The following is a 12,766-nucleotide window of genomic DNA, read 5'->3' as shown; positions in this document are numbered from 1 at the left end:
ATCCCAGGTGAATGTTAATGGTAAAGTACTGTATTTAGCTTAAAAAATTAATTATAATTATGGTGGAAACGCTGGGTGGGTATTTAGGATAATACTAACAAACACAGGTATTAAAACTTCGGGGCCAATAGCTTTTCTGTAACCAACAGTGAAGAGTTAGAAACGTAAAAGACTGCTGCAGTCAAACTGACTAGAGACAGAGAGCCATGAAAAGGGTGACGCTGAAGGGAACAGGGCAAGGCAACGGCTCCAGGAAACAGACGCGGGACGGGAATGCGGAGCCGTGAAGGGGCTGCTCCCAGAGGCCCGCTGGGCACTGCGTCTCAGGGCAGCAGACCAATCTGGCCAGCGGTCAGACCCTGAAGAATCTCGAAGCCCACAACAGCTGAATGTTGTCCCTGATCACACCCTCAAATGGACATTCACACTACCAAACTGATTATTTTGTCATCAAATTCTATTGAAACAGGACAGGACTCGAGTCTGCATTTCTCTGCATAGTTCCCACGTAGATTAGTAGATCATGGACCCAGTTTCAATTTATATGTATAATACTTTTAGGATCTGACCACTGTACTTACTTTTTTAGCATATTGAACATACTTTTCTCTACGTTTACCAGCCACTGTTCTACAGCATTTCTTACACGAATTTTCCTGTAATGAAAAGAAAAGTTCCTGAGACATTCCTCTGATGAGCCAGTAGGCTGAGTTTTCTACACTCATAATGTTCATAGGCCAAAGGCCTATAACTCTATAATACCTTTTTCTTTTTCTAGATTTTAGTTTGGAAAACTACGCAAAAAAAATGTCTCTTAGTTCTAGTATACTCTGACATCAAAACCATGCATTTACAGAAGAGGCTCCATTAAACATGAATTTACAAACTGGATAAATTATATTTCAAAGCACTTTTGGATTCCTCATCAGATCATCTAAACAGGAACCCTGGATCTGGGCCCAGCTGGCGGTTTTGGTGGAAGGGAAGACTTGGGCACAGCATTAAAAAAAAATCCGTTCACATCAAGAGCTGTGCGCCAGTCAGCGAGTCATTGCCACAGCTGGCCAATGGGACCAGTGCAGCGGAAGGGCCTCGCCTGTTACAACTGCCTGGGAGCCACTTGTGGCGAAGCAAGGGTCACAGACGTATCCGAGGGAGCCGGGCCAGCAACCCTGAGCAGATTTCCTTCTTGTATTCAAACAACAAATCCTTGTGTTGGCTTTTGGGATAATGTTAATCAGTAATGGGCATGGAAAGGTAAAATTCCACATAAGTAAATTATCTTTGAAGAGAGAGAGTTTGCTTAGCAAACTTGTCTGACAGATCAGAAATTTTCCAAGCAGAGGTTTTAAATAAAATAAAAATTTTCTTTAAACTAAATGCTTAGCGTGTGGACTTCCGCCAAGATGGAGGCGTAGGTGGAAGCACTGTACCTCCTCCCACAACCAAGTTTAAAAACAAAAAAGCTTTAGCAACACACCAAGGCACATCATCTTTACATTAGCCAAGATTAAAATGAAGGAGAGAATCCTAGAAGCAGCAAGAGCTAAGGGGACAGTCACCTACAAAGGAGTTCCCATCAGACTGTCAGCGGATTTCTCAAAAGAGACCTTGCAGGCAAGAAGGAGCTGGAAAGAAGTATTCCAAGTCATGAAATCCAAAGACCTACATCCAAGACTGATCTGTCCAGCAAAGCTTTCATTTAGAATAGAAGGGCAGATAAAGTGCTTCTCAGATAAGATCAAATTCAAGGAGTTCACCATCACCAAGCCCTTATTATATGAAATGTTAAAGGGACTTAGATCTAAGAAAAAGAAGATAAAAAAGATGAACAGTGAAAGGACAGCAAACTCAGTTATTAACAACCACACCTAAAACAAAAGCAAACTAAGAGGACAGCTAGATCAGGAGCAAAACCATAGAAATGAAGATCACATGGAGGGTTAGCAACAGGGGAGTGGGAGGAGGAGAAGGTACAGAAAATAAGTAGCATAGATGTAGGTAGAAAATAGATAGGGGGGAGGACAAGAATAGTATGGGAAATACAGAATCTAAAGAACTCTAGACATGTGGTCATAAACTAAAGGGGGGAACGGTGGGGGAGGGGGTGTGCAGGGTGGAGGGGAATGAAGGGGGGAATAGAACAACTGTAATGGCATAATCAATAATATATACTTAAAAAATAATAAATGCTTAGTGTGTGAGCCAAATCTCATACTTGGGCAGCAGGAGCATCTCTCCTTCGGCAGATACGAGCATGACCACAGCAGGAGGGCCGATCTCTTGTTTCCATATCATCAGTCGTTTTATATTTTCAAAACACTTCACCAGGTAAGGCTGTGGACCAGGAGCAAATGTCAGTCATGCTATAAAATTCTGACCTGGTGGGGAAATGCCACTGCTGAGCAAAGAATAATGGTATTACCTGGACAGATTCCGGGTTTCTGCTCTCAGCCAGAATTTGAAGGAGCTCAGCATTGCTAAGGAAGTAAAATCTTGGGAACAGCATTCTTTTAATTTCAAAGTAGTCCTGTCCAGAATCAAAAGCAGCGCGGTTCAGAGCAGGTTGGATCACAGCCTCATTTGGGTGCCCCCACACAAAACCCATGATGTCAAAGTTACGGTATCCACAGCGGCGCCCATCAAAATAACATCTCACGTGCCATGAACGTTATACTTAAACTGCTAAAGAAAAAAATGCTAATAAGGCAAAACTAAAACAAAAATACCCCCCCTCCCAGCCTTCCACACACGCGCACACACCCGCACACGCCGTTGTGTGACAGGTCGGCACCAAAGCTTGGTTTCTTGGCATTGCGGGCACTGCGCCACGGCCCCCCGCTCTCTGCTCTCAGACCCCTAGGCTCCTGGAGAGTACACTGTCATCGGAGCCGGTCACCTCCCATTCCGGCGTCCACAGAAATCCTCTATCCCCACTCCCTCCCCACAACTGAGCTGCACGCACCGGCTTTCCCTCTTTTCTGGGGAACAGGTGCCCCTCCGGTGATGCCAGGCCGAGCTATTCCTGTTTCACTCATTACTTGTCCATGTCTGCAGTCTCTCTCATGAAACGTGGAAGTAACGCTCTCGGCTGCCAGCCCGCCTGCCTTCACCCCACAGTTCTTAGAGTCTGTAAAGGCAAGTCTTTACTTCCCCCCTCTGTCATCCTCATGCTCCGCCCTCCCCGCCTCCGGATTCACTGGGACCTTTCTGGTCTTCGTGCTGCGGGACAGGCCCCAGCACTGGCCTCTGCTTCGTTTTGATTTCTGGGATTGGCTGTTTGCCATCCCTCGGCCACTTCTCATCATTCGCCTTCAAGGTCCCCCTTCGTCCCCAACATGAACATCGGAGGTTGACGTCTGTGGAGCTCCAGCCTCATCATCCTTCCTCCCGTTATGCTCTTCCCGAGCAGTTCCGACACGTTCCCGGCTGCCCTCTGGCTCAGCGCACGTCCCCTCTGCCCTGGGTCTGTCACCCAGATGCTGCTGACTGAACGTGCTTACCTGATTGTCACGCAAGTGCTTTATTTCCACCACGTACAAAACTTACTTCTTTCCATACAAGCCCCCCTATCTCTCTAGTCCACTGCCTTCCGCTCTGCTGGCCGAGACAGAAGTGCAGGTGCGATCCCACCTCTCCTTCCCGCAGCCCCTGGCACCGCCTTCCTGCGTCCTCCCCACGGTCTCGCTCGCAGGCCCCGATCTTTCCAGTCTTCCGACTGGTTTCTTCATGTCTATTCTCACTGCCACCGATCTATCCACACTCGATGCTTCCGCACTGGGGGATATTTTTAAAATCAAATCATTTCACTCTCTGGCTTCAAATCCTTCAGTGGCTACTCGGTAAATTCAAAACTCACTGTAATACTCCAGGCCCTTCCAGATCGGTCCCCTGCTTCCCTGGAGGGTCCCGTCGTTCACACTTATTCCCTGGAGGGTCCCAACCCGCAGCCTCTGCTCCGTTTGCACCATATCATTCATGATGCCAGGAGGCGCCGAATTTGCCGATAGGGCCACATCTGTTCTCTTCTCCTGGCTCCGATCCTCCTCCCTCCCACGTGCCCACACCCTGTCTCCTTTACCTGGCTAACCCACACATTTCTTCCGAGGCCCAGGCCGATGACCACTTCTCCCAGGCTGGGTTCATTTCTCCTTAACATGGTCACACCATCCAGCCCAGCACACACCGCCATGCAATATGTCTTTACCATTTTTGTTGCCTGCAACAGACTCTCAGTTCTGTAACAGTAAGGAATGTGTCTTTTCTCTTTGCAGTCCCAGGATCTAGCAGCAGCGCCTGGTGTAATACACCCCATGCTCGGGGTACAGGGATGAACGGAAAATTACTGGTTGGTAATGATGCTTAGTCATAGCCCAAAGATACACTAGAAATAATTAGAGCGCTCATCTCAATGGCCGCTGTGCAAACTGGTTATTATGAACCAGATCACTGCGGGTGCAGCCCCTATGCCCGCCCCAGGTCAAGGATTTAAGCAGCAGGGTGTTGTCCTGGGCAGAGAACTTCCTACAGGCGGTCACATGCTGCGGGCACCCCGGAGGAGTCAGCGCGACCACTGAGGCCTGTGTGCAATGAGAAGAGGCCGGTGTTTGGAAAATACCTTGGCTTCTAAAGTGAAGTGAATACGTTTACCATAAATCTCAACTATTGAAACCTGGTATTTAAAGGACAAGTATGTGTAGCTGACAACTTAAAGTTCTGATGTAGAAATTTATAAAACCAGTGATATAAATTTAAAAAAATCTTAAATCTTCAACTTTTGCTGACTTCCTCACAATGATAGCAGTGCTCATTGGAGTAACATTCACTGAGCACTTTCTGTGGGGCAGCTCTTGCACTTTCAATGCATCACCGCCTCTAGACCACAGCCCCTGCCATTAATCCCAATTTAAAGCTAAGGAAACGAGGCTTGTAAAAATCTGATACTTGCCCTGGCTGGTGTGGCTCAGTGGACTGAGTGCCACCCTGAGACCCAAAGGGTCACTGGTTCGATTCCCAGTCAGGGGACATGCCTGGGTTGCAGCCCGGGTCCCCAGTAGGGGGTGTGAGAGAAGCAACCACACATTGATGTTTCTCTCCCTTCTTTCTCTCTCCCTTCCCCTCTGCTAAAAATAAAGAAAATCTTAAGAAAAAAACCCCTGATACTTTGCCGAAGGTCACTGAGACTGGTCCCTTTTGATAGTATTTTCATTCACCATCCAGACAGCGAGAGTTGGAACTACTGTTGGCAGCTGGAGTCGGGAAGACCTGCACCAGAGCTGGATTCCATAGCGCTACTATACTTTGTCGGTTAGTGGTTGTCTGCCTCGGGACTCATCATTTTACCTCAAGGCTTTTCTTTATATATCCAAGAGACACGTTGCAATTTTGCAGAGTTTTAAGAACTCCCGCAGAGGTGGTTACGTGCAAAACATCCAGCTTGTTTTGTACTTTTAACATTATTTCTTTCCACATGGATATCACTTCCGAGAAGAGCTTTGCTTCTCCAGGGAGCTGTCTTTAGAAAGAAAGTTAGAGATCATTTTATTTTTTGATGGTACTGTAATTAAAATCTATAACCTAGATGCACGGGGCACAGAATATTGTTCAATTTACGAAGTGTTTTGATAAGTTGCATTTTTGCTGACTGTAAGTTTATTTTTTGAGCATCATTACATACAAGGTTGGAGACACTATGCCAAACTGGACGTCCATCCATCACTGAACAGGATTACACTTAATCCAGGGTATAGGACAGGCAGGTAAAAGCTCTACGTAGTGCAAGTGGCAGTGATTTTGTCCCAGGAAATGAAATCAAACCAAGGGCCACTGACATGCTGGAGCGGAAGTGGGGCCTGGGGACAGCTGCTTGGAGGGGGAGCTGTTTCATCCGCGGCTACAGGAGGAGCAGGGTTTCCCCACGAAGGGATGGGCACAGGGGCATCTGGCCTCGGAACAGGGTAGACGGGCGCGTGTTAAGAAAATTCCAGTTCCATTTGCGATGATCTACTCCTAGGGGACGAGGAAGCGTGCAGCGGGTCCCGGAAACTTCCTCCGCACAACTGTCATTATTCTCTCCCCCTGGAAAGCAGAAGCAAACCCGCGCCGCCCACCCTGCCGCCCACCGACACTCTGACTTGAGGTCTGTTTCTGCTGTTGCTGAAGCCGGGAGAGGGAGGCGCTGTCGGAGGGTGTGTGGCCTTGCTCTGCCCTGGGCTCTGCTCACCTGTGTTTCCCACGCCCCTCCCACTCTAGCCCCAGCCCGGTTCAAGCTCCTCAGGACTGGGAGGTTGAGGTAGAAAGAAATGAGAGAAAAGGCCTTTAAAAAGAATTCAGCCCTAGTTGGTGTGGCTCAGCAGACTGAGCGCTGGCCTTTGAACCAAAGGGCCGCAGGTTCAAGTCCCAGTTAGGGCACATGCCTGGGTTGTGGGCCAGGTCCCCAGCGGGAGGTGTGCAAGAGGCAACCATACATTGATGCTTCTCTTTCTTTCTCCCTCCCTTCTCCTCTTTTTAAAAAGAAAAAGAAAAAGAAAAAAAATCAGCTAGTGTTACTTGCAATTTTTTCTTGCCTTTTAAATGTCCTTCAATGACATCGGGGCAGGTACCCCTGGGGTGCACTGCCAGGGCCTTCGGGGTACCCCAGCTGGCACGTCTGTGCTGCCCTGCTCCCGGGCTCTCCCCAGCTGCCAGCGTACAGTCATTCCTCCTCACTGCTGCAAACGGGGCGCCTCCCATACAGGCCTCCCCCACTTGGCTCTGACCAGCATCTGTTTCAGTGGTGATGTCTCAGGATGGAGCCCTCGGCTGTCTCACCTCAGGCTGAGCCAGGATTTCTCAACATGAAAGCACTGCTAACACCTGGGGGGCCAGACCATTCTTTGCTGGGGTGGGGGGCGTGCTTTCCAGGGCACTGTACATGCATAACATCCTCTATTCACTGGGCCAAATGCCGTTTGCACCTCCCGCCCCCCCCCACTGTGATCATCAGAAGTGTATCCCACGTTGCCAGACGTTTCCTGTGGGGGCAACATCCCCTCCAGGAGAGAACCAGGGGTCTGAGATAATCCCGTAGCCTTGCACCTTTTGCTCTGCTGTTAGAGGCTGCTTCAAAATTCCAGCAAAGAGGTCAGGCCTAGTTTCTAGCACCCCTACCTTTAGGGCAGTGCTTCCAGAGGCCCTCCCGCCATCACCCCTTTCTCCATATTGGGTGATGTGCCGAAAAAGACGGCTCAGTAAAAATCCTATCAGAGGACACTCCAGCCCGCCCTCCCTACACCTGCTCCCCGGGCCTCTGGGATTTTCTGGTGTAGCTCCCAGTTCGTCTGGAGGCAGGTAAACAGCGCAGCAACCTCCCCCACCACCCCGACAAATTCCCTTCAAAGAACGCTCCCCTCTAAGGAGTCTCTCTCGCCTCCTCTCTTTTTCACCGTTTCCCCTTACGGTCAGGCCCACTGTCCTTCTCTGTCGTCAAAGGCAAGTCCATCACGGTCCCATTTTTTCCCTTTTCTTTACAACTGTTGTACAGGAGCCTTCGGCCCTTAACTCCAAGCCACCCTGTCTCCAACCTCATAGCAAGTCCTGTACAAGAACAAGCTGGTGACATTTGGAACTCCCTTCCCTAGGAGCTTTATGTCTCCGTTAACTAAGTGTTTAGTTTGAGTTTAAGGCACTAAACTGTAGTCATAAAGGATATACAGAGCCCTGTGCGTTGGGTTTCTACTCTGAGGACTATCGGAATGAGTACAGATTAACACAAGAGCCTAAGGCATCGAAGGACAAGAACTGGACACGTACAACAGAGGTGGATACTGTTCCCGAGAAATACTAATGATCTGAACGTTTTTCTTTTGTAAACCTCTAGCAGTTCCCCTCTTGCCTCTAAAATAAAGCTCAAAATGCTTCAGCTGATACTCACGATTTTCTATCATCAGCTCGAACATGCCTCAGAGACATGTCTGCCCCACGGCTTCCTCCCTCACTTCAGATTGGCTCCGAAGCCCGAGCGTGGGACTGACCGCCCGCAGCTCAAGCTCTGCCTGGGTAGGACAGGTGCCTCAGCCTGAGCACTCGTAACACCAACCCCTTGACAAGGAGACCAATCAATTCAAACGCTAGCGATGAGAAGGCACAATTTTTAACATCGTCTAGGCCCTCTATTCTTTCACATGGGCCAGAGCGACAAACCAGCATTCATGGACGGCTGCTGTGAAGACATGTTTAGTGCCCACATCAGCACCACACTAACACTCGGGATTTTAATGACGTCTCTGACATTTCCTCCCCACTCCTTAACAGCTTTCTACCAGTAACTGACAAAGAAGGCTTTAAAAATGGTATTTGCAACCTTTCATGAAAGAAACAAACATAAGAATGGTTCAGCAGATTACAGTCCTATGCCTACAGAAAGGATTCTTTTAGAATGTTCCCAGGATGACTGGAAATGAAATACACACTGTGCCTTTTTTTTTAAACCTGAATGTGGCGTATTTTAAGTTTTTACCTTTGTATTTCTAAAGAATTAAAGACTGGTTCAAGGGAAAGCCACGACCTTTGGCAATTCACCCATTTCTCGAGAGTGTACGAGAAGAGAGCCAGGTTTTGGTCCCACTTGTCCACAAGATCCTGCAATGAATGATAAACGCACACAAATCTAAACACGGCAAATGACAGGTCATAAAACAGAAACTGAGGTCAAACTCAGAAGTGACCGTCAGTCGCTGACGTACAGGAAGTAACTAGTGGAGGGTCCGTGCAGGAGCGTGACTGTCATTGCACTCAGTCTGGGGAGAGCAGCAGTGCGGGAAGCGGCCGTGAAGCATCCACTCTGCTAGCAGCTCCGTCTACCCACCCCTGGCACCATCCCCACCCTCCACCCCGAGGGGTAGGGGCTCCAGTACAGTCAGGCCTCGGGGGTGCTATTTTGGTCCTCTCTGAAGGACACTGCCCAAATTAAACTTCCTGACAGTTCCTCCTGAGCAATGAATAACGTTCCCATAACAAGTTACTTTTGGTAGTTTAAGCACTAAATATTCAATCCACTTCTATATAACTGCACGAATGAGTTACTCAGTTCAAAAGCTCACAGGACCGCCAAAACTTAAAGTGACACAAAGGTGCAGACAATTTCAACATTTTCCCTTTGCCGCGGTATCTACCTTCATGGGCTCGACGTAGGAGGACCCTTTCACTGTTGCCAGCACCAGCTGGGACTCTTCCAGCTGAGCGAGCAAGTCGTCCAGAGACGAGATGATGAGGATCGCGCCTGCCTCCGTGTGGTGCAGCACCAGGTGCAAGGGAGTCGTGTTCCAAAGGTCAACGATCTTAAAGAGCATCTTTTCGAGAATGCTCTCACGAGTGGCTGCGGTTGATATTTCATTTATTTCACTTTCATACTGAAACATCTAAAGTGAGAGAAAAAACACATTTTTTAATATCCAGTGGAGCAAATAGTTCCTGGTACATTCAAGATGGGAGATTTACACGAGTGTGTTGAAGGTCTGACTCCGGTTAGGCTCACACTGTAGCCGCAGACTTCCTGGCTGAACCTTCGCCGCACGGCCCCTTCGAGTTTGCCGTCGTCGTCCTTGTCACGTTCTTCACATTCAGCAAAGACTTCTAACCACAGTGTCTGCTGCCTCGGATTCTCGTCAGCGAAAGACTAATTAACAGCGCCTGCCGTGCATGTGCAGACGGGAGTACTTCCTCCGACTCTTTTTCTCTGTGCTAATGCCCGCTGTTGTCTTGTGACGACATGCTTGCACTTTCTACAATAATTCTTGGGATGTGATCTTAGCCGGGAGAATGTTACTCCAACGGAGCCAACCTTCCGGGGCTTCCCTCTCTTTGCCACCTCTTTGGATGCGGTAAGGTTTTTCTCAAAATATGTTAGTGAAATTTGTGTAAGTCTTCTCTCCATGTGCCCTGCCTGGCAATTCCCACAGGACAAGACTGTGATACAAGAGCTCTGGGTTCACTCACCATGATGCAAATAGGGAGCGTCTCACCTGCACATCTCAGCACCAGCACGCCGGACCGGCTGCTCTCACCTCTGAAAGCAGACCCTAGAAGACCCTAGCCCTGTTCTCCCACGTCATTCCTATGGAGTCGAAGAGTGATAGCCACTCCCTAATTTTCTTAATGCAGCTCAGTGGGGACCGTGAACAAATATGAACAAAGTTTTCATTACATCTGTTATGGAAACTGCGAATAGATATAAGGATGGTGGCATCAGTTGGCTATGTGTGGCCTTCAAGGAACAGTTTTGGGAAAGAGGCTCGCCTTTTGACACAGGTGACTCAGCTAAAGGCAGATGAGAAACCATGGGACTAAGTTTGTGTGAAGAAAGAACTTTGTGCCTAATGTGGACATACTGAAATTGCTAAGTACTACTAAATCCAGACACTGAGAACATCTAATGCACAATTGCAACTGAATGGCTCTAGCCCCTTCTTTATGTAACAGGGTGCAGCCAAGGTACAGGGGATTTTGAATGGGGTCCAGAGCTCAAAATGTCCAAGATATATTAGAAAGATATATAGGATGTGCTCACCCCTCCCCCCCTACTGGTGTGAGTTGGGGGAAGGGACAATGGAGCAGGGCTATTGAGAGCTGTTGTGCATAGCAACAGCTTTGCGGCTAACCTCTGGCATGGTCATTTAACATATCTATAGCCTTTAACTGGTTTCACAGATGTGTTAAATAGCTGTGGCCATGCTTGGAGCCAGGGAGAAAAGAGTGACTTCCACCCAGGATGTAACTGGGAGGCAACTCCCTCTGGTCAAAGAGCCTGAGTGAGAGCTTGGAGATGATTGGCTCCACGCCATGGGGCCACGCCTGCCCAGACCCACTATGGCAGCCCAGTAAAGCTGGGAGGATATGGGAGTGCTGGCAAGTGTAGCCAATTGTGGGAGGAGTCAGAAATGGGGCTGCAGAGGAAGATTGGCTAGGGATTTAAACCCAGACACAGAAGCCATTAAGAGTAGAACCACGCAGCTTTGGCCAGAGTGGGGACTCCCGCAGCCCTGTGAGGGAGAATCACCATGTGGCTTTAGCAGAGAACCACCACTCAGCTTTGGCAGAGTGGTGAACCCCCCCTTCCTGCAGCGTTGCCAAGGAGAACCATGTAGCTTTAGTAGAGTGAAGACCCCCTCACAGCTTTGGTGGAGGGGAGAACCACGTGGCTTTGGCAGAGTACAGACCCCACAGCTTTGCAGAGAACCACATGGTTTGATCCTGGCTGACGGCACAGCTGATGGTGCTGGGAGCCCGAATCACAGACTTCTACTTCTTTTCCTGAGAATCGGTACCCAGATTAGAGCAGAGGGAGAGGGAAGCACTGTGTGCGTCTGTGGGTGTCCTGAAGGACTTTGGGATTTTGATGAAGACATTAGGTCGCTACTTTAAGTCTGTAGAGCTTTAAATAAACATTTCCTTTCCTTTTCACAAATCTCTGGCATTGAGAGACGTCTTTCCTCTGGTGGTGGACAATGTGAACCTTGTGGCGGTCCTTTCAGTAACAATGTATTGTTTCCCCCCCCTTGGCCCCTCCCTGTTCTGAAACAGTTTTTGGCCTCACTAGTGGACCAATAATCACGTCTCCCCCCCATCGGCCTCTGTTCTGTAACATTTATCATCAAAGTTTGGGACCTGACCAAACGAATGGTCAGATCTCCCAAATGGGTTGGTAATAGTTGCAAAATTTCAGATGAATCTTAATATCTATCGTAATTATTGCTGCTATTATAAAGCACCTGGCTCTCGAAAGTGAAAATGGTTAACCACGAAGTAGCTGTGTTCATCTTATGCACACTACGCACCTCTTCCACTTACTGTGACATTGCTTTTCACGTTATGGACTTTTCGGAACCTAACGCCTTGGACAGAATGGTTGTTAGATAAAAGCAAAATGTATTCAATTAAGAGGGTCACAAGGGAACTTGTGCCCATGCCTGCCCTGGACAGCCTTGTGGCGTGACCGCCTTCCCTGGGTCAACCCCAAGTGACATTGTATGCGGCTGTCGATGAAGGCCAAGTCTGCCGGCAAAGCCTGTCCAACTAGGCACTTGCATTGTCCTGGAGGCACTGCTGGATTTCTACAGGATGACCATGACCATCCAGGGACTCTCAGAGTTCAACTAAGATGGCCAGCTGGTTGTCCGTCCCCTCTATTACAACAATTAACCTCTGACTCCTGGCTACAGCATTTCAGAGGCTGAAGACCTTGTCCATTTTTGATTGGATGTTGAATTATTTTCACGTGGATCCTCCACGGACTGCACGGGACTTCCTTTTAAACCATCTGTTCCTGTGAGACGTGTAAGGGTAGCTTCCTGGAATCCTTGGAGGGACTGCAGGCCCCCAGTGGGTCCCCACCAGGCCTGTCGATCCAGCCTTCCGCTGCCTGCTGCTGCACTTTGTCTGCCAAATTTCACCCTTTACTTGTCCAGAAATGATTCCAAGAACCCAAGACTCAAAATAAAAAATTCACTGAAATTGTGCTAGACTTTTGGAATGCTGGTTTGAATAAACTTAGCTGTTGGCATTGACCTATACGTTCTGAAATTATCTAGACACTTTGCTGAATTCATCCTTGGCACATAGGTCAGTCAGGAAGCTGTATCTTTCCTGACCCAGGAAAGAATGAGAGATTTAGATGGAATGAAGAATAAGAGCAAGAGAAGATTAAAAGATTATTTCATAATTTTTAGCTTAAGCAGTTGGGGGGTGGTGGCGGAAATGGAGATGTCATTATTGAAATGGGGAAGAGAGG

At 48.4% G+C, this 12,766-nt stretch overlaps 1 protein-coding gene across 1 annotated transcript in view; it reads right to left on the bottom strand.

Annotated features, from left to right (window-relative positions):
• The window catches only part of DNAH14 (dynein axonemal heavy chain 14), a 163,727-nt gene that overhangs the window by 108,133 nt on the left and 42,828 nt on the right, over window positions 1-12,766 (bottom strand). The window contains exons 19-24 of the mRNA XM_053659549.1: window positions 9,153-9,398; window positions 8,498-8,619; window positions 5,344-5,515; window positions 2,426-2,530; window positions 2,219-2,337; window positions 582-656 (exon numbers count right to left, since the gene is read on the bottom strand). Of these exons, the coding sequence (XP_053515524.1) occupies window positions 582-656; window positions 2,219-2,337; window positions 2,426-2,530; window positions 5,344-5,515; window positions 8,498-8,619; window positions 9,153-9,398 (839 nt within the window). The remainder of the gene's footprint in view (window positions 1-581; window positions 657-2,218; window positions 2,338-2,425; window positions 2,531-5,343; window positions 5,516-8,497; window positions 8,620-9,152; window positions 9,399-12,766) is intronic.

This window comes from Artibeus jamaicensis, unplaced genomic scaffold (assembly GCF_021234435.1).
Source record: "Artibeus jamaicensis isolate MK-2021 breed Jamaican fruit bat unplaced genomic scaffold, CSHL_Jam_final scaffold_754, whole genome shotgun sequence".
In the NCBI taxonomy this organism is placed as follows: Eukaryota; Metazoa; Chordata; class Mammalia; order Chiroptera; family Phyllostomidae; genus Artibeus; species Artibeus jamaicensis.
The sequence above is the reverse complement of the archived record's forward strand: the minus strand, read 5'-3'. Positions and strand labels throughout refer to the sequence as shown.